General features: G+C 42.7%; 1 protein-coding gene and 1 pseudogene across 2 annotated transcripts in view; one reads left to right on the top strand and one right to left on the bottom strand.

Annotated features, from left to right (window-relative positions):
- The first annotated feature begins 7,804 nt into the window (after window positions 1-7,804).
- UGT3A2 (UDP glycosyltransferase family 3 member A2) overlaps window positions 7,805-22,202 on the top strand; it is a 31,805-nt gene continuing 17,407 nt past the window's right edge. Inside the window, exons 1-2 of one of the 2 annotated variants that reach the window (XM_004058958.5) lie at window positions 7,805-7,998; window positions 10,342-10,443. In XM_004058958.5, the coding sequence (XP_004059006.4) occupies window positions 7,905-7,998; window positions 10,342-10,443 (196 nt within the window). In that variant the 5' untranslated portion in view covers window positions 7,805-7,904. The remainder of the gene's footprint in view (window positions 7,999-10,341; window positions 10,444-22,202) is intronic. The other variant, XM_063700823.1, reaches the window with a different exon arrangement.
- LOC129528090 (periphilin-1-like) lies at window positions 14,453-14,808 on the bottom strand (annotated as a pseudogene).

Genomic DNA, 22,202 nt, shown 5'->3' with positions numbered 1-22,202 from the left:
GATAAAACTTCTGGACATTGGCCTAGGCAAAGAATTTATGACCATGTCCTCAAAATCAAGTGCAATAAAAACAGAAATTGACAAATGAGACCTAATTAAACTAAAGCGCTTCTGCACAGCAAAAAAAACCCAAAACAAAACAACAACAACAAAAAACTATCAACAGAGTAAACAAACAACCTACAGAATGGAAGAAAATATTTGTAAATGATTCATCTGACCAAGGGCTAATGTTCACAATCTACAAGGAATTTAAACAAATCAACAAGAAAAAGACAAATAACCTCATTAAAAATTAGGCAAATGACATGAACAGACCTTCTCAAAAGAAAACATACAAACAGTCAACAAACATATGAAAAATTGCTCATCATTAATTATCAGAGAAATGCAAACGAAAACTACAATGAGATACTATCTTATACCAGTCAGAATGGCTATTACTAAAAAGTCTAAAAATAACAGATGTTGATCAGGCTATGGAGAAATGGGAAGCTTATACACTGTTGGTGGGGATGTAAATTACTTCAGTCCCTGTGGAAAGCAGTTTGTCCTGCCTAGGGACCTAGACTCCACACACTTGACCCACTGCATCACCAGCCAGACACATTCCACAGCCCACTCTGACTCTTACAAGCACAGGGGATTGGTATATCATCGGGGTGTTGTGGGTCTCCTGGTGATTTAACCCTCAGCTGGGACTGGCCCTAAGGTATAAGGTATGAGGGAATTCCAAAGTCCCCCTTGACGCAAAGGAAATGTGGGTGCAATGCCTGTAGTTGAAGGATATGTCACCAAGGCCTGGGAGCAGACTCAGAAAAGATATCAATTCTCGCCCCTGCCTCTCTTTTCCAGGGCACTGTTGCATACGTACTGTAAAACAAAAGGGGCACCTGGCTGAGGAAGAGCCTATCTGTGGGCCTTACATTAAATGCCATCTACTGGATTGCAGCTTGGCTTACACCACCAAACAATGCAATGCCTCTGAAACCCACGGCAGGAAACCATCTACAACCTAGGAACCCATTCAGAGCCTCAGCCCTCTGAGAACACCCAGCAAAGAAGCCAACCAATTAAACACAACATTAACTGCAGTCAAACCCTCAAGGGAAAAAAGAATAGGAAAACAAAAAGACCCATCCAAATTCAAAAAGAAAATGAAATCCCAGGTCCCTCAGATGATAAGGAACCAGTGCAAGAACTCTGGCAATTCAAAAAGTCAGAATGTTTCATTATCTCCAAAGAATTGCACTAGCTCCCTAGCAATGAATCCTAACCAGATTGAAATGTCTGAAAAGATAGACACAGAATTCAGAATCTGGATAGGGAAGTTCAACAAGATCCAAAAGAAGGTTGAAATTCAATCCATGGAAGCCAGAAAACTGACCCAATATATGAAAGACATCATAGCTAGAAGAAAGAACGAAACTGAACTTCTGGAATAGAGAAAACCACTACAGGAATTTCAAAACATATTTGGAAGCCTTAACAACAGACTATTCTGAACAGAGGAACTAATTTAAGAGCTCAAAGATGGATCCTTTGAATCAACCCAGTCAGACAAAAATAAAGAAAACAATTTTTCTAATGAACAAAGCAAAAAATTTATGACTAAGTCCTCAAAAGCAATGGTAACAATAACAAAAATTGACAAGTGGGACCTAATTAAACCAAAGAGTTTCTGCACAGCTAAAGAAACTATCAACAGAGTAAACAGACAACCTATGGATTGGGAGAAAATATTTGCTAACTATGCCTTTGACAAAGGACTAATATTCAGAAGCTATAAGGAACTCAACGAGATCAAAACAACCCAATTAAAAAGTGGGAAAGGACATGAACAGACCCTTCTCATAAGAAGACATGCAAGCAGCCAGCAAACATGACAAAATGCTCAACATCACTAATCATCAGGGAAATGTGAATCAAAACTACAATGAAATACCATTTCATACCAGTCAGAATGGCTATTATTAAAAGCTCTAAAATAGTAGATGTTGGCAAGGCTGTGGAGAAATGGGAACGCTTATATACTGTTGATGGGAATGTAAATTACTTCAGCTTCTGTGGAAAACAGTTTCTCTTCGAGAAAGAGATTTCTCGAAGAACTAAAAATAGAACTACTGTTCAACCCAGCCATCCCATTACTAGTTATATACCCAAAATAAAATGAATAATTCTACCAAAAAGACACTAGTTCTTGCACGTTCATTTTAGCACTATTCACAATAGTAAAGACATGGAGATAGAGACATAGAGATTTATGTATGGAATATCTATATGCACATCTGCTTGTATACATGTCCTAGCTCTATCCACTGAGAGAACTACAAACAGCAGTGCTTCCTTAGCAAGAGCACACATAACAACTGTATAGGTATCTCTTGGTCTAGTAGATCATAAGCTCCATGAAGGCAGGGACTGACTCATGCACATCCTTACTTTTCAGCATTAAGTTCAATTTCATGAACATAGGAATCTTTAGAAAATTGAACAGTTTGTAGGCACCCAGCTAGTAAATTTCAGGGCCAGGCTACAACTGTCTGAAAACCAGCCTTCTGTGTCAAGCCTAAGCTGCTGATAGCTGTCATTGAATGCTGCTTCCACCCTTCTGTTTCTGCAAACAGGTACAAGTCTGCAGCCCTGGCCACCAGCATCATCAGGTGCTCCCAAACCCTGAGCCCACCAGTGGCCGGTGGGCTGAATCAACTACATCTTCCAGATGGGGTGGGGACAGGGGGCAGCACACCTCAAGCCTTATGGCTTCCTGCAGCCCTGGAATGAGCAGAACCTGCTCTATGTCTTTGTGTTCCTCCTGGGGCTCACTCTGGGCACTATGTAGCTTTGTGGAAAGCTGCTGGGCATGGCATGGCAGCTGGGTGGCTGCCTGGGGCCAGAAAGGTGGAGGAGATGTGAGACCATGTACAGCCTTGGCGGGGTGCGTTTGTTGGGCAGTGTCACCATTTCTTGGGGGCTCCCCACCAGTTCTGGCAACCCTGTTCTCTATATCATCTCTGCTTGCTAATTTTGCTACAAATTCATCCTTACTAGCTCCTGCCTGTTAGCAGAATTCTTTCCAGTCCTCTTGTCCTCCTTTATTTGCCATCAGCGAGGGCTGTGCTGTGATTCTGTCTCTGAGTGACTTGGACCACTGACCCTTAGATTTCCAGCCTTAAAATCCTCCTTCCTTCTCATGTCCCTCTTGAATCACAGCCTGACCATTCCAGACTCCCTGTCCAGATCTTCTCAGCCTCTTTCACTCACTCCTGCCCCTACCATCTATCATGGAATAACATCTGAGAAAGACACCTTGCATGTTCTTTCAGTTTCTGTTTTGTTCTCCCGCATATTCTCTTCAATGCTCAGGAAGCCTGCCCTGTGCTTGAGAGTTCAGGGCCGGACACAGGCTCACAGGTCTCCACATTGGGTCCCTGTTTCTGGTGCCCACAGTGAGCTCCTTCTTTGCTGAGCAGGCATGGAGACTGTAGGTTTCCAGATTTCCTGAAAAATAAAAGTTTACAGCATTATCTTTCCACAACCTCACTAAATGATTGGCCAAGAGATTTCTGTCCTAATTGCCCAGAATTCTGTCATCTGGCTACTCAAGGCTATCCGGGAATGGGGCAAGTCTGCACTGGCAGCTGGCCAGGGTGAAGGCAGCGGGAAGTGGGTGGAGGGTTAGCTAACCTGTAGGGTCTGAAGAAAGAGAAAAGTGGCCAAAAATCCTCCAGAATGCTTGACCTGTTGAACCAGAATATTTTGCTATTTAGTCTTGACCTATATTCATGCACTTAAGCAGCAAGCTATCATGGGCATGCTGATAAAGAAACACTTCTGTTTCCTTGTTACAGTCTCTGGCTGGATCTGAGGAAGCACTGAGTTTGCTTTAATGACTTTCCTTTTTTTTTTAAATTGAGATGGAGTCTCACTCTGTTGCCCAGGCTAGAGTGAAAGTGGCACGATCTCAGCTCACTGTAACCTCCACCTCCCAGGTTCAAGTGATTCTCCTGCCTCAGCCTCCTGAGTAGCTGGGATTACAGGCATCTACCACCACACCTGGCTAATTTTTTTTGTATTTTTAGTAGAGATGGGGTTTCATCATGTTGGCCACGCTGGTCTTGAACTCCTGAACTCAGGTGATCTGCCCACCTCGGCCTCCCAAAGTGTTGGGATTACAGGTGTGAGCCACTGCGCCCAGCCTTCAATGACTTTCTAAGTGTGATGGGGACCACAAGGTAGGCAGCCAGAGCAGATGATTTCAATCATGGAGCCCCAGATCCATGTAGATGAGAAGGTGGAATGCAATTGTAGCTGTGGTTCCAAGGACAGCACAGACAGGACTGTGTGTTATCCCTTGAGGGACCATTGCTACAAACCAGTTGGCACTAAACCTTAAGTCGTATAAGGAGGGTGAAACCCACTTTATTTGGGTTCTGTAGAAGATTTGCAAATGGACTCTTTTTTCAGTCTGTATGGTTCTGAAGTTCTCTGTGCAAAGGATTTTGTACTAATGAGTAGGAGGTATGTATCCACATCAAAATGTCTCCACAGGTACAGGAGAATGGAGACTTTAGGCTTTACTAATAGGTGCTAGAATTAATCTGGGTATTCATGTGTACTGTTCCTTTGTGACACCTATGACACTCTTTGCTTTTGACTGGCATTAAGGTTTAGAAAATGCATAGGTTGGTATCGGGATGGAGTAAAGAGAGTACATCATAGGGAGTTTCCCTTTCTGGGGCCTCCACAATCTGCATGTAATTAAATGCTGCATGTAAGATAAACATAAACAAGAAGATCACATAACACCCACAGAACCCATAGCTTCCCGTAAGTAGAAAAGAAGACACCAGATTGTAGCAAAGCTATCTCCTCAACTCCTGCTGCAAGCCTTTATGGAGACCTAATGAGTCTGGAAATATTGTACATAGCAAGCAGGTTCACTGTGAATGGGTTATCAGTTTGTCTGAGTCCAGTGAGATGGAGCACCACCCCCGCTCCAAGTTATATGAAGGGAATTAGTGGTCTAAAATACTAAAGTCTTCAAAGAAAGCCAAAAAGTAGAGGAAATGTAACAGAATAAGTGGGAGAAATAGCAACCTGGTAGATTTAAACACATGCATTCGGACTGAAATACAAGATTGACAGACTTGAATAAAAATTTCAAGCTGATTGCTGTTTCAAGAGACACACCTAAAATATGAGGATACAGGAGGGTTGAACATGAAAGGATAGGAAAAGATAGATCTTTTTCCACAATGGAAGATAAAATCTGAGTGGTTGGTAGTAATGGCAAACAAAATAGACTTTGGGTGAAAAGTGTTACCAGAGACAAAATAGGTCCTCATTATAAAACGAGGACTAACTGTTTCCTTGGAAGGTATAATACCTGAAACTATAATTGTCCATATATATGCATTTAATGAGTAGCCTTATGTGTATAGAGGAAAAATTGCTATAACACCAAGGAAAAATAGAATTATAGTGGAAGAGCTATAAAAACATCTTAATGAAAAATTTCAAACATTCACAAAAGTAGAGCTTCTTTATGCCCAGGATTTAGCTCCAGTGATTACTAACTCCTGGCAATTATCTTTTCTTATCCTGCCACCCACATTTAACCTTGTTTACCCCCACAACCTATTATTTTGAAGCAAATCTGAGAAATCATAAGACAGAATCTGTAAATGTTTCAGAATGTACCTTAAGAGCCAATTTCCTTCCTTCCTTCCTTCCTTCCTTCCTTCCTTCCTTCCTTCCTTCCTTCCTTCCTTCCTTCCCTCCCTCCCTCCCTTCCTCCCTTCTTTTTTGACGAAGTCTCACTATGTTTCCTAAGCTGGAGTGCAGTGCTGCGATCTCGGCTCACTGCAACCTCCACTTCCTGGGTTCAAGCGATTCTCCCACCTCGGCCTCCCAGGTAGCTGGGACCACAGGCACATGCCACCATGCCTGGCTAATTTTTGCATTTTTAGTAGAGACGGGGCTTCACTATATTGGCCAGGATGGCCTTGAACTCCTGACTTCGTGTTCCCCCCACCTCACCTACCAAAGTGCTGGGGTTACAGGCATGAACCACTGCACCCAGCCAGAATTTCTTTATAAGATGTTTATAACCACAATTACATAGAACTCTTCTCCAAAGCAACAATAACTACTTAATATTTTCAAAATTTGGGTTCATATATCTCTGATACTCCTATAATATTTTAGAGTCCATTGGAATCATGCTATGTAAAACATTAACAAATCTGATACCTGACTCTTCATATCTCTTTCCATTTGATTTTTCTTAGTAACATTTGCCATTAATGTACTATATATTTTATTTCTTAGTGTGTTTAGTATCAGTTTGCCTGGCAGAACAATGCCTGGCATAATAAATAGCTATCAGCCAGGCGTGGTGGCTCATGCCTGTAATCACAGCATTTTGGGAGGCTAAGGCGGGTGGATCATGTGAAGTCAGGAGTTCAAGACCAGCCTGGCCAACATGGTGAAACCTTGTCTCTACTAAAAAATACAAAAATCAGCCGGGTGTGGTGGCAGGCACCTGTAATCCCAGCTACTCGGGAGGCTGAGACAGGAGAATTGCTTAAACTTGGGAGGCAGAGGTTGCAGTAAGCTGAGATTGCACCACTGCACTCTAGCCTGGGTGACGGAGCGAGACTCTGTCTCAAAAAAAAAAAAAATCTATCAATATAATTGTTGAATAAATAAAAATCTTGGAGTTTGATAACAAATCCTTTATTTTGCTGATGCATTATGAAAAGTACAAGAATAAGACGAACTGGAGCCTTGTGATGTCTGGTAAACCTCGCCCTTCCCGCACTTCTCTCTCTCTCTCTCTCTCTCTCTCTCTCTCTCTCTCTCTCTCCTCTTTCTCCACAATAGGCATGGCTAGGTGAGGGATGCACAAATGCATAAGAATGTAATGCTTTAAATTCCAATGAGAAAAAATAACCCATGTAGACTGAAGAAGGCAGGAATAGAACACGCAGAATTCAAGGACCCACTGCAACCAAGGATTTCTCTGCTTATTTAGAGTTGCACTGAAAGCCTTTCCTAAAGGAAGTCTTAGTTTGAGGATAGAGAGTAAAGGGGACTACCGGACCTGGTGATCCCTGCCCTCACTGGGGCTGACATTGCACGGAGGCAGAATTAGAAGCTGTCGTCAGCATGTGCTCTTGGAAATTATGGAAAGATTCACCAGTCCTATTTCAGGATACTCATTCAGAATGATAGTCTCAGCTTTTGAATTTCACTCCTCCAGGGACAGACCTGGACTTCCAGAGGTAGGACTCTAGCCTCTTTTCAGGAATGTTACCTTCTAAAGAGACACTAAGAGATAGATTCCAGGGATGGTAGATTGATTTCCCTTGGGGATTCCCTTCCAGGGAGGTCTTGGGTTTGGAACATCAGCTCAAGATTTTAAGCAAGTCTCTCAGGAAATAGATCGCAGGGCTGACAGTATGAGGTAATAGAGGCAGTTAGAAGGGAACTAGAGTAGGTAAATTCACACAGACTTTGCAAAAGAGAGGTGGGTCCCATGGAGATAGAGCTTTCATCAGCGCGATTTCCTGAGGTCCCTGCCATTCCTCACTCACAGTAAGGATTTTCCAGGCAGGAGGGCTGTGATCACAAGGGCAGAGCAGGGTTAAGGATGGGCTCACCGACCCCTCCTACTGACTGCTGGTAGTTTGGTAGAGCGAGGATAGATTATCCAATGGAGCACGAGGGAGGAGGGGCAGAGGGCAAGAGGGGATGGACAGAAGAGAAGACTGGCAGGATCCTCACTCCTACCTCTACCCACAGCCAGTGCCTTTGGCGCACTGAGGTGCACAGGGTCCCTTAGCCGGGCGCAGGGCGCGCAGCCCAGGCTGAGATCCGCGGCTTCCGTAGAAGTGAGAATGGCTGGGCAGCGAATGCCTCTTCTAGTGGGCTTCCTTCTCCCTGGGGTCCTGCTCTCAGAGGCTGCCAAAATCCTGACAATATCTACAGTAGGTGAGTGCTTGGCCGGAGACTTCCCAGACAGGCGCGTCCCGGATACTCGCACTGCCAGGGCTCCAGAGAACAGCGCTTGATCAGAGTCATCCACGTGATTTTCCAGGCTGGGCTTGCGGACCCGGCTGGAGGAGGGAGAAGCCCATTCAGCTGTGGGGCAGAGAGGGGCCTCTATTGCTGAGGTGGGGAAGAAAGTTTTGGAGAAAAGAGATTCTCCTTTACTGTCTTCTTCCTGTTCAGGACGCGCCCCCATCCCTCAGGGCTGGGGCCAGAAATTTGAGACTCATCTCAGAGCCTGAGTTCCTGGGCTGCCTTCTCCAGAGCGCAGTGGGAGTTTCAGAGGCTCACCTTAAGCTCCGGAGGGTGCGTGTGTGTGGGTGCACAGTAGCTTCCAGTAGAAACAGTGGTGAGCGTTTTCAGGCTCTTGGAGACCAGGGAAAGGCCCTCCTGAGGGCAGCACTGCAAATGTTGTGAAGCTGCATCCGGAGCCAGGGTGGCGCAGGCAGGTATTTCATGGCTGCAATGCCAGTGGAGTGTTTTCCACCAGGGGAAACCTGGAGAACTGCCCAGGGCTGAGGAGAAGATCCAGGTCATTCGCATCTTTTGGAGTATCCTTCCTTTTACCTGTGCCGCTGACCGTTTTTGAGGGATTCATGGGACTGTTAATTCTGCATTTTGGGTCTCAGTTTCACTTCTTTTACTTTTACCCCAAAGGGAATAGAAGATAAAAGAGAAACATATATGAACATAAAGGGATCACCTCAGGATCGAGCTTCCCCAAGACTTTATTTCAACCCATAGTGGGTTCTAATGGATTCCTTTTAGATCATGGAGAATTAGGGCTCGTAGGGCTGGGAAGAACCACAGATCATCTAATTTAGTGCCCATTTTCATTTCCTGAGAGGGCAATTGAAGGATGGAGAGTGAGATGCCTTCCTTAAGAGCACTTGTGGCCTCCCTGATGTCCCATGAGGAATTAACTCAGGGTTTTCTTACTGCAAGACCATGCTCACCACAACTTCCACTCTGAAGCCCTTTTCACTGGGGATTTTCAAAAATCACTGTTGAAGAAACAGTGCAAGTCCATTTGAAGACTTTTTCCCCCTCTTTCTGAGTGTTAGTAGCAGTGAAGCAACAGAGCTTCTTAACTTCTTGAAAGTACACAGCCCTCCTTCCTCAGGCTCCAAGAAGGAGTTGATGTCATTTCTGAGGTGCTGGAATGCTGATTTTTGCCCCAGAAAGCCACCTGACTCCCCAAGATCCACCGCTAACAGCTGTTTCTGTGGGGACCCCTTCTTCCCAGCTCCCTGTTCTTACATGGATTAAAATGTGAGCAAGACCTGTTGCAGATTTGTACTTTATACATCCCTTGTTGCTCCAGACTATTCAAGCCTGGGTATAAGTAAACTGAGTCATTCAGAGAGCTGCGCACTACTTCTCTACTCCCTTCCACCCCCACCCCCCAGGCTTTTGGTATTTACTATTACATTACCTTCTCTTCTGATCTTCCTTTCTCTGCTGCTGAGAACCTTAGATTCAAGCAAAGGTTGTGTATTAGAACATGTACTGAGAAGACATTGATTTCGTGGAACTTGTACCTCTTTTGAGGATCAAGCTTTCTTTCCTTAGGATGGATGTTTCTGGAATCAGTGATTCCCTAGTCTCTCGTGCAACCAGGATCCAGCAGGCCCACCCCAAGCGCCCCACAGTTGTCCTCAAATGTCTTAATTAGAACTTGATCATTGTTTGGCCTAAATTAAGTACATCCTTTCAAAATACATTAGAATCTTAAGGATTTGGATTCTAAGTAGTGGCCCCTCATTCCTTCTGTTCCAGTGATGATTTCTTGGACCAATCTCTTAAGGTTTCTATCTCCTACAGCAGCAGAAATGTCCGAAGAGCAGGATCCCAGAAACAGCTCTCATTGTTTTTTAGGAACTATTCACACTCATATGTACAACACCACACCTGTATTTCCACCAATGCCGTGATTTCTTTTGGACTCTGTGTCTCCATAAGGCCTTAGTTAAAATATACATGTACCTCAGGATGAGGAACTCCCGTGGCTAAGCACATAGTAGCTCATTACACTGACACGGATACCGTGATTCACAAGAGGCAATCTCTCACGGACCAGAGCCACAGGTAAAAATTTGGGCCGCCATGCTCTGGGTGAATGGGCTGGGTTTTACCCAGAGGGACATGAGGAGACTGGCAAAACTCATCTTCCTCCAATCACTATCCACTTCTGTTTCCTCACCTTTCCTCTCCTGGATTGATCACTACCGACTTCAGACACTGTGTTCTCATCATTCCAGAACTGAAGTTGTGCATTGTTCCTAGGTGGAAGCCATTATCTACTGATGGACCGGGTTTCTCAGATTCTTCAAGATCACGGTCATAATGTCACCATGCTTAACCACAAAAGAGGTCCTTTTATGCCAGGTATCTTTTCTCACTTTTCTTGATTTCTCCTACTCCAAGCAAAGAGCAAAATGCTGTTTGCATAGAAAGGCTTAGCAAAATGGTTTTTAAAAATCTAATTCAATTGGAAGGATGAAAAGCTTGTGTGTGTGTATGTAAAGTGCCAAAAAACTTCTTAGTCTCTAATTACCGGGACCTGACATTCCATACTCCCATATTTTTTTTCCCCCTTACTTGACTTCTACTCCATCCCAAGCAACCATCCACTCATTATTATGGATTATTTTAACAAATACTACTTTATAAGATGGCTTAAAAAATATATTAAACATGGTGGGGCAAGGTGGCTCACACCTGTAATCCCAGCACTTTAGGAGGCTGAGACAGGTGGATCACTTGAACCCAGGAGTTTGAGACCAGCCTGAGCAACATAGGGACACTCTGTCTCTACAAAAAATACCAAAATTAGCTTGACATGGTGGCTTGTAGTTTCAGCTACTTGGGAGGCTGAGGGTGGAGGATCGCTTGAGCCAGGAGGCAGAAGTTGCAGTGAGCTGGGAATGCACCACTGCACTAGAGCCTGGGCAACAGAGTGAGACTCCACCTCAAAGACTCTCTGTATATAGATAGAACAGAAATATTCAGCCTTATTTAACACCTCTTACATGTAAGAATCACTTTTCTTTTTATAGATTACTTTTCCTCTTTTTATGATATTGGAATTTAAGTAAGCTTTTGCAGGGAGACCCTTATTTATGCAGCTAAGTTAGGAGTCTATGGCTGAGATGGTCTTGCATTCTTGAAAAATAAGTGGCTGCCCATGAGTTTGTGCATAGTGATTTCAGATGTTCTTAATGGAGTCATTGAGTCCAAAGAATTTTAGCCAAAATGAAGCTCATAAATCTTATCAACTCTTCTGTTGATCCACAAGGAAACAGAAACCCTGAGAACTTAACAGATTTGCTTGATAACAGAGTTGGGTAGATTTAGGACTTTATGCTCCAAATTGCTCAATATGAAAGTGTTGCTCGGGGAAAAGCCCAAACTCCATCATCATGCAATACACCTGGACATGCACCCCCTGAAGCTATAATTTTAAAAAAGAAAAAAAATCCAAAAGCAAGCATCTTGGAGGAAGAAAATTCTGAGATATTTTTAACCTTTGAAGGTAATATCAGGCCTTGTCATTGTTCAGATTTCTAAAACCATTCTTTTTTTTTTGAGACAGAGTCTTGCTCTGTTGGCCAGGCTGGAGTACAGTGGCATGATCTTGGCTCACTGCAACTTCCATCTCCTGGGCTCAAGCAATTCTCCTGCCTCAGCCTCCTGAGTAGCTGAGATTACAGGTGTGTACCACCATGCTCGGCTAATTTTTGTATTTTTAGTAGAGATGGGGTTTCACCATGTTGGCCAGGCTAGTCTCGAACTCCTGACCTCAGGTAATCCTCCCGCCTTGGCCTCCCAAAGTGCTGGGATTACAGGTGTGAACCACTGCATCCAGCCAAAACCATTTTTTAATCTACATTTTTTCATTTAAATTTTGCCAAGTCAATCCTAAGCCAAAAGAACAAAGCTGGAGGCATCACACTACCTGACTTCAAACTATACTACAAGGCTACAGTAACCAAAACAGCATGGTACTGGTACCAAAACAGAGATATAGATCAATGGAACAGAACAGAGCCCTCAGAAATAATGCCGCATATCTACAACTATCTGATCTTTGACAAACCTGAGAAAAACAAGCAATGGGGAAAGGATTCCCTATTTAATAAATGGTGCTGGGAAAACTGGCTAGCCATATGTAGAAAACTGAAACTGGATCCCTTCCTTACACCTTATACAAAAATCAATTCAAGATGGATTAAAGACTTAAACGTTAGACCTAAAACCATTAAAACCCTAGAAGAAAACCTAGGCATTACCATTCAGGACATAGGCATGGGCAAGGACTTCATGTCTAAAACACCAAAAGCAATGGCAACAAAAGCCAAAATGGACAAATGGGATCTAATTAAACTAAAGAGCTTCTGCACAGCAAAAGAAACTACCATCAGAGTGAACAGGCAACCTACAACATGGGAGAAAATTTTTGCAACCTACTCATCTGACAAAGGGCTAATATCCAGAATCTACAATGAACTCAAACAAATTTACAAGAAAAAAACAAACAACCCCATCAAAAAGTGGGCAAAGGACATGAACAGACACTTCTCAAAAGAAGACATTTATGCAGCCAAAAAACACATGAAAAAATGCTCATCATCACTGGCCATCAGAGAAATGCAAATCAAAACCACAATGAGATACCATCTCACACCAGTTAGAATGGCAATCATTAAAAAGTCAGGAAACAACAGGTGCTGGAGAGGATGTGGAGAAATAGGAACACTTTTACACTGTTGGTGGGACTGTAAACTAGTTCAACCATTGTGGAAGTCAGTGTGGCGATTCCTCAGGGATCTAGAACTAGAAATACCATTTGACCCAGCCATCCCATTACTGGGTATATACCCAAAGGACTATAAATCATGCTGCTATAAAGACACATGCACACATATGTTTATTGCGGCATTATTCACAATAGCAAAGACTTGGAACCAACCCAAATGTCAAACAATGATAGACTGGATTAAGAAAATGTGGCACATATACACCATGGAATACTATGCAGCCATAAAAAATGATGAGTTCATGTCCTTTGTAGGGACATGGATGAAATTGGAAATCATCATTCTCAGTAAACTATCGCAAGAACAAAAAGCCAAACACCGCATATTCTCACTCATAGGTGGGAATTGAACAATGAGATCACATGGACACAGGAAGGGGAACATCACACTCTGGGGACTGTTGTGGGGTGGGGGGAGGGGGGAGGGATAGCATTGGGAGATATACCTAATGCTAGATGACGAGTTACTGGGTGCAGCGCACCAGCATGGCACATGTGTACGTATGTAACTAACCTGCACAATGTGCACATGTACCCTAAAACTGAAAGTATAATAATAATAATAATAATAATAAAAAATTTAAAATTTCATTGTGGTAAAATATATATAACATAATCTACCATTTTAGCCATGTTTTTTAATTGAGTCAGAGTCTTCCTCTGTCTCCCAGGTTGGAGTGCAATGGTGTGATCTTGGCTCACTGCAACCTCCGTTACCTAGGTTCAAGCGATTCTGGTACCTTAGCCTCCCAAATAACTGGGACTACAGGCGCCTGCTATTAGGCATGGGGCACCATGCCTGGCTAATTTTTTTGTATTTTTAGTAGAGACAGGGTTTTGCCATGTTCGCCAGGCTGGTCTTGAACTCCTAATCTCAGGTGATCTGCCTGCCTTGGCCTTCCAATGTGCTGGGATTACAGGCGTGAGCCACCGCACCTGGCCCCATTTCCAATGTACTGTTTAGAGGCTTTAAGGACATTCACATTGTTGTAGGACCATCTCTGAAATTTTCAGAAGTTTTTCGTCATCGTGAAGTGGAACTCTACTTATTAAACAGTGACTCCCTGTGGCTGACAGCCACTATTACTTCTTGAAACCATCACTATGACAGTTATTACTGTTACTACTTGAGACCATCATTACGAGATTGAACAAAGGAGGATGAATGTAAAAATGAAAAAAGAAACGGTTGTAAAGGGGCCAGGGGAAGAAGAAAAGAGCTCCCCGCTTCTAGTGAGCAAAGGCAGCCGCTGAGCTTCCACAACCCTTTTTATTGGGTAGAATGAGCAGGGAGGAGGAGGTAACGTTTGGTCAGCTGCTTGATTGATCACAGGTTCATATTATTACTAACAGGCTTCAGATTTGCCTAATCATGAGAAATATTGCACTTGGGGCGTGGCTGCCCTCAGCATTCCTTCTGGGTGGCAGACGCAGTTTGTCAGTTTGCCAACATTCTGCATTTATGAGAAACAGTCTGCTGTTTACTCATATAGCCTCCAGTGGTATACTGAGTTGATCACAACCCTCACTCTTTTGGCCTCCAACATTTCTCCCTTTTTGTTTTTGAATTAATTTGAGAAAGGTAATTACTGGCTGTGCAGCCCTCAATTGCTGGTTGGTGGTCCAGCTGATCTTACAGATGCACAGGAAACCACGGCCAGCATGGCCACAAACATGGAGTCAGGGGTCTTTTCCTGACCCTGATGCTCTAACAGTTTCTCAGCTTCCTGTGTGGTTTTCTTGATCTGTCTGCATGTCATGGGGGTTCATGTGAGTGTGACTCCAGTTGGTCCTCGTTCTATCTTCACATTCAGATTCAACTGGCTCATGGCTTGTACTGGGGGAACCAGGCCTGTGATTGGAATCCATGAGTCCCTCCAGTCTCCTGTTCCGTGGTCGCACACACCTTGAGAGCACCCACACAGTTTGTTCATTTTCTGTGAAAACACAAACATACCCTGGTCCCCACCTTAGTAAATCTACCAAAACAAAAGCAAAGGTTTTTGTAGCTGTAGCCAGGAGGCATGCTGTTGCTGAAGCATCTGCTCCACAAGCTACAATTCAGCTTCTGCCTCTTTTGGTTAATTGCTGCGGGGTAAACCTTTCCACTGATAACAAGAAACAGGCTCTTTCTGATTAACAGAAGACACAGAGAAAGCAAATCTGAGGCGTATCCTTGTGCTCAGTTCCCACATCTTGACAAGCTCTGAGAAAACCTCCCAAGTCCTCTGCACATCTCACAGGTGCCAGCAAATGTTTACAATCCACGAAAGCCAAAGCTAAAGTTAGCCTTTCTGTAGCCGCAGAAGACGGTACAAGCCAATTCTCCTGTTCACCACCCTCAATAGGTGCTATAGGTGGGGCAGAAAATTCTCTCAAACCCTGAAATAACAAAAAGATGATATGTACCAAACTCCAAAAAAAAAAAAAAAAAAGAGAAAAGAAATAACCAAATTCTTCCCCATGTTATTTTGATTCAAAAACTTCTCGTTCTTTGGACCTCTAGGGCACTAAACAGTACATTTTTTAGAACACTGACCTTATGTTGCTGCCAGCAGACTTGTAACGGGGTTTCTCGTTCATCTGGTTGGTTTTAATTTTTTCTGGGCTTTAGTTTTTTCTGCTCCCAGACCTTCCTCACTCAAGTCCCTGTAGGACGCTATGTGTCCCTATCAGTGCCTGCAAGTTTCTGCTAGTCTCTGCTAGTCTTTATCTATCCCTATTTGTCCCTGTGGTCCCTGTTAGTTCCTGCAAGTCCCTGTCTTTCCCTACCTATTTCTATTTGTTTCTATCTCTATTTATTTCTGTTTATCCCTGCTTATCTCTGTTTGTCCCTGCAGGCCTCTTCAGGTCCCTGCAGGTCTCTTCAGGTCTCTGTTTGTCCCTGAATGTCCCTATTTATCCCTGTTCAGGCACCACTTGTGGTAGACTGCCACAATTACTACTTGTTACTGTCATTATGAGAGACATTACTCTTACTATTTGAGACCGTCATTACGAGACTGAATGAAGGAGGACAAACACAGAAATGAAAACCTAAGACAAAAGAAACTGTTATAAAGAAGGGGGCCAGGGGAAGAAGAAAAGGGTTCCCCGTTTCTAGTGAGCAAAGGCAGCTGCTGAGCTTCCACAACCCTTCTTATTTATTGGGTAGAATGAGCAGGGAGGAGGAGGTAACAATTGGTCAGCTGCTTGATTGATCACAGGTTCATATTATTACTAACAGGCTTCAGATTTGCCTAATCACAAGAAGCACTGCACTTGGGGCGTGACTGCCCTCAGCACGCCTTCTGGGTGGCAGACGCAGTTTGTCAGTTTGCCAACATTCTGCATTTATGAGAAAAAGTTTGCCGTTTACTCATATAGTCTCCAGTGCTATCACGACCCTCACTCTTTCGGCCTCCAACAACGCCCCATTGCCCTCCACCTTCAGCCCCTGATAACCATATTCTATTTTATTTCTCTGTTAATTCACTATTCTGGGTACAGCGTATAAGTGAAATGATACAATATTTGTCCTTTTGTGTCTGGCTTGCTTTATTTAGCATAATATCTTCAAGGTTCATTCATATTTAGCATGTGTTAGAACTTATTTATGGCTGGATATTCAATTTTATGGATACATCACATTTTGTTTATCCATTAATCCATTGATGGACATTTAATTTTTTCCACTTTTTGACTATTGTGAACAATGCTGCTATGAACACTGGTATACAAATATCTTTTTGAGTCCCTGCTTAAAACCATTTTAATATCTTTTACATTAGTTTTCATATTCTTCACTGCCTTCGTATCTGCCTAAACTGGATATCTGATTAAATAGTTGTAGTATATTCATTTTTAAGACAATTATTTCTTAATTTCAAAAATTGTAACTAAATTAAATTGATTTAAATTAAAATGTAGATGAAAAATTAATGATGACATTTCCAATAAACTTTGAGAAACTACTGGCTGGGTATAGTGGCTCACATTTGTAATCCCAGCACTTTGGGAGGCTGAGGCAGGAGGATCACTTGAGCCCAGGAGTTAAAACCAGCCTGGGCAACATAGTGAGACTTCATCTCTACTAAAAATAAAAATAAAACATTAGCTGGGCATGGTGTCATGCTCCTGTGGTCCCAGCTACGTGGGAAGCTGAGGCAGGAGGATTGTGTGAGCCCTGGAGGCTGAAGCTGCAGTGAGCCATTATCACACCACTGCATTCCAGCCTGGCCAATAAAGTGAGACCCAGTCTGAGAAAAAAAAAAAAAAGAGAGAGAGAGAGAGAAACTACTGAAAGCTACAGACCTTTTACTCTTTAACAAATACAAGCAGAGCAAAATCTATAAACAATTCAAGGAATATGTGGATCCTTTCTGTTTTTTCATAGGATTAGGAGTCTAGAGTTTCTTTTAATAATTCCCTCATCATGGATGTCTCTGAAGCTTTGAAATAGAATTCCCATTTTTCATTTCATCCGTAGAGCTTGGCTGAAGGTCTGCAAACAAGGAAACACATGATTGGGTTATTATTTCTGATCAGATGCCCAATTTAATGAAACATTTGCGCCAATTATTAACTCCTTATTTGGAAACACTTTCCCATACTGTTTATTTATTTGCAACTTTAATAAATGACATCAGAGGCACTGAAGAAGCAAAGATTTCTAATACTCACATGTACTACTGCTCCAACCAATCAATATCTGGAATCACAATTGGATTATACATATTGGCTAGAAGAATATTCAAGAGATATTCAACAGCATGAGAGAGAAAGCCTAAATTGCTTTGAACAGACTGTGAGTAGAACTGGAGATTCTAACAACTCTGCTAGTGATGACTCAGAAGGAAGGAACATGATAGAGAAAATCTGTATTGTCTTAGAGACTATAAATCATCATACACAGGCTTTTTGTAGAAATATAGATGTTCAAGTGTTCTTACTATCTATAGTAAAATGTGAGAGGAAAGATAAATTGAGAAAATAACTATGAGGCAGAAAACGAGGACTTTATGGTTTTGGAAATTCTCAGCCTATTAGGATGATACAATATTTTAAAATTGGGGAATTCAGCGTCAGGAAAGCAGTGTATCCTGTTGTCTTGTAGAGAAAGCCAGTTGTATGGCTGGACAGCCTTTTGCTATTGCCTCTGAAGGATTAAACGGCCAGAGTATTCAGTCACACAGAAAGCTCACTGAAGAGATTAGCATGAAGCAGGTTTGGTGTGCACTGGTTACCAACTTGCCTGAGTCTGCTAAGAAAGAACACCCACATAACGCAACAAATTCCATGAAGTGGATTTATTACTTACACGTGGGCAGCAACCAAAACCTAAAATTCATTGTAAGCTGGTCCTCCAAGGTTCAGAAAGCTGCCCGGGATGAATGGAGTCTCAACTGTACATGCCCCACTTGCATTGCAGATAAAGGACCACGAAGTGCAGACCACCTTGGGTTTTATACCCTGGAGAAACATGACGTACTAAGCTAAGTGTTGAAGGACATCCTGTTTCTAGTGGAGACTGTAACAAAGCCTGGGCTATTCCACCCAGTGCCTCTCTATCTCAGAGTGTTACATTTCCAGCACATTCTGCAGTTAATCTTGATAACTACGAGTAACAAGCAGAGAGGAAAACAGCGTCAGCCCAAGGCCACTCTGAGAACTGTCCTGCAATTAGGTGTATGTCTCATGGATTCCTTCACCCATAATGGCAGAAGCCACCAATCAAGATGAAACTATCTCGTAAAGATGTGTGGAGGCTGGGCGCGGTGGCTCATGCCTGTAATCCTAGGAAATGAAACAAAGAAAAAGGAAATGAAACAAACGAAGGAAAACATGGAAAAGATGGATAGGACAAGATAATGACTAGTCTACACATAAAATAAAATATCTATTTCTGCAAATAAACATAAACAGAGGATCATCACTATCTCACAGACCTGGTGAAAAGGAATGAGAACATGTCCCTGAAAGGATATTTATTCTTGTTCAAAGTAAACAGGTTGAAATGAAAAGGAAAAGGACTAGAAGTAAAATATTATTGCTACTTAGATCAGCAAGGTAGAGAGGAGGCACATGGAGTTGAGGATAAAAGAAAAGAAGTAAATGAGTAAAATAATTGAGGGGATATTCCTATAAGGCAGCCAGCCAGATAAAAGATTTTAATGGTCCACATTACAGAGGCAACATATTAAAAGGATGATGAGGTGAACATCTAGACACTAGCTGGTGGTCTTGCTCTTCTAAAAGGCAGTGGATCCTAGGCCGGGCGCGGTGGCTCACACCTGTAATCCCAGCACTTTGGGAGGCTGATGCAGGCGGATCACCTGAGGTCAGGCGTTTCAGACCAGCCTGGCCAACATGGTGCAACCCTGTCTCTACTAAAATACAAAAATTAGCCAGGCATGGTGGCTCATGCCTGTAATCCCAGCTACTCAGAGGACTGAGGGACATGAATCGTTTGAACCTGGGAGGCAGAGGTTGCAGTGAGCCGAGATTGTGCCATGCACTCCAGCCTGGGTGGGTGACAGAACGAGACTGTCTAAAAAAAAAAAAAAAAAAAAAAAAATCTGTGGAGCAGCCTCTTGTTTAGTGGAATGAATTACTATGACATACCCAGGAGGGTCACAAGGTACCCCCCAAATTTTTTTTTTGAGATGAAGCCTTGCTCTTGTCATGCAGGCTGGAGTGCCATGGTGTGATCTCAGCTCACTGCAACCTCCTCATCCCAGGTTTAAGCGATTCTCCTGCCTCAGCCTCCCGGTACCCAATAATTTTATACCTTCAGAAGTACTGCCAATTTGGACTAAAAGGTATGAGGAGGATATGACAGGGAGGAGAATATGACAGGAAGGAGGGCTGTTGAACTCCCCAGATTCTGCAAGTAGGAAATAAACTGACAAACCACTCAGCTGTAACCACATGCAACGATTCATGAAAAACGAAGGAAAACTCTGAAGGTGAAGCAATGAGCCCAGATGGCAGAGCTTCTAGCCCAGAAGCCTGAGCCAAACCACAGGATTATTTCCAGTCCTTAAAACCTAATTTTGTTTGCCCAGTTGGAGTCAAAATGTCTTGGGACTGGCACCTCATTTTTTTTTACTTTCTTTTTGCCCCCATTAGAATAATGTCTATAATTGGTATCCTATGCCTGTCCCACTATTGGTTTTGGGGAGCAGGTCATTTTTTCCTAGTTTCATAGATCCACAGAAGGAGAGCAATTTTGCCACTGAATGGATTACACCCAGACTCTCACCCACACTTGATGTAGATTATTTGGATGATGTGATTTGGGAATTCTGAGCTGATGAGCTTTATATGAGATTTTTCACTTTGAATTGATAATATAATTGTTTGGGACTTTGGGGGATGTTGGGACAAGATGAATATATTTTCATTCCATGAGGGGTGTATATGAATGTCTGGGATCTAGAGAACACTCTGTGGTAGGCAAATAATGCTCCCTCCCAAAGATATGCATGTCTGAATTCCTATAATTATGAATGTGCTATTTTACATGTTCGAAAAGCAAAAGGATCTTTGCAGATGTGATTAATATAAGGATTTTGAGACGGGGAGATTATCATGGATTACCCAGGTGAATCCAGTTTAATTACAAGAGTTCTTATAAGGCAAGCTTGTCTAACTCGTGGCCCACCAGCTGCATGTGGCCCAGGACAGCTTTGAATGTGGCCCAACACAAATTCATAAACTTTCTTAAAACATTATGAGATTGTTTTTGCAATTTCTTTTTAGCTCATTAGCTATCATTAGTGTTACTGTATTTTATGTGTGGCCCAAGACAATTCTTCTTCTTCCAATGTGGCCCAGGGAAGCCAATAGATTGGACACCCCTGTTATAAAGGAAAGAAGATGGTAGGAGAGTTAAAGAAGTGATGGTGGAAGAAGAAATCAGAGTGATGTGATTGCCTGTTGGAAGGGGGCCATGAGCCAGGGATGCAGGTAGCCTTGAGAAGCTGGAAAAGGCAAGAAAATGGATCATTCCCCAGAGCCTCCAGAAGAAATGCAGCTCTACCCACACCTTGATTTTATTCTAATGAGACCCATTTTGGACTTCTGATCTCAAGAACTATAAGACAATACCTTGTGTTGTGTTAAGCAACTAAGTTTGTTGTAATTTGTTAAAGCAGCAATAGGAAACTGAAACAGCCATGATAGGTGCTCAGAAGAACTCCAGGAGGCATGAAAGGAGGATGCTAAAGCCTTTACAGTGCAGGTGTCCCTGGCGGGCACTAATGAGAGAGCCTGTTGTATTGCAACTTGGACAGATTCTGGAGCCTTCGGTTACAGGGGTTCTTACGCAATGTGGGCTGATTTTCAAGTAATAAACATGAGTGGACCTAAGTAAAATTTATAAATAAGGAATATGTTGTCTTTAAAATGTAAAAAAGGCCTAAAATATGTTGGGCTTGTAACATTATGGGCACAGAGATGCTCAATAGTTGTTTCTTAATAGTATTGGGGATGGAGAGGCCTTCAACTAACCAAATGATCCTTTGGAATTTAAGTGAGGGACTGGGTCTGATACTTTGCATGGGACAATGGCTTATCCCCTTTGTGAGCCCCTTTTTGAATGTTTCTGTGTCTTAAATGAGTGTGGCAAATGAATCTCCTCAGAGGAGGACACCCTCAATGTAATGTTATATCTGTACTCCTGGAGAAAGCTGGAAGCAGTGGCTCTTGCTGGCAAAGATTGTGGGCAGTAGTAGGGCTGTTGAAGTATACTATGGGTAGCCATGCATTGTGTTTCTTCCAAGGTAAAGGCACACTGTGGCTGAGAGCCTGTTAAAATCAGCATGGAAAAAAACATTCTAGCCAACTCTATGACTGCAAAGTATTTGCCAGTAGATACTTGGATAGAGTCTTTCATTTTAATTAGCTTGAGTATGAGGGCCTTAATATGTGGGACTATCTGTTAACATACCCCCAATCCTTACACAAAATTTGATTTGGATGTGATGAAGGCACACATGCATTAAGAAGATATGAGAGGTTTATGACTCATAGGGTGAGGTTTTTTTTTTTTCTTTTTTTCAGAATAGCAGGACAGGCTCCCAGGCAAATCTGAAAAATGGCTTTAGAGAGCAGGGAGAGATGACTGGCTTGAGTTTTTACTGTGAGGAGGGGTAGGATGGGCTGAGGATTTCCTTTCATTGTCCTGACTTGCATGGATTGAAACTCCTACCAGGGATAAGAGAGAAGGTGTGTGTGGGTTTTCTTACCAATTTGCTCAGATGAAGCATGGGGTTGGGAAGGGGAAATGGGGCTTGATATTTGTCGAGAGGCAAAGAGTGAAAATGGAGTCAGACTTCTTATTACA

The sequence above is a fragment of the Gorilla gorilla genome, chromosome 19 (genome assembly GCF_029281585.2).
Source record: "Gorilla gorilla gorilla isolate KB3781 chromosome 19, NHGRI_mGorGor1-v2.1_pri, whole genome shotgun sequence".
NCBI classification, from domain to species: Eukaryota; Metazoa; Chordata; class Mammalia; order Primates; family Hominidae; genus Gorilla; species Gorilla gorilla.
This window is presented reverse-complemented; position numbering and strand designations above follow the sequence as displayed.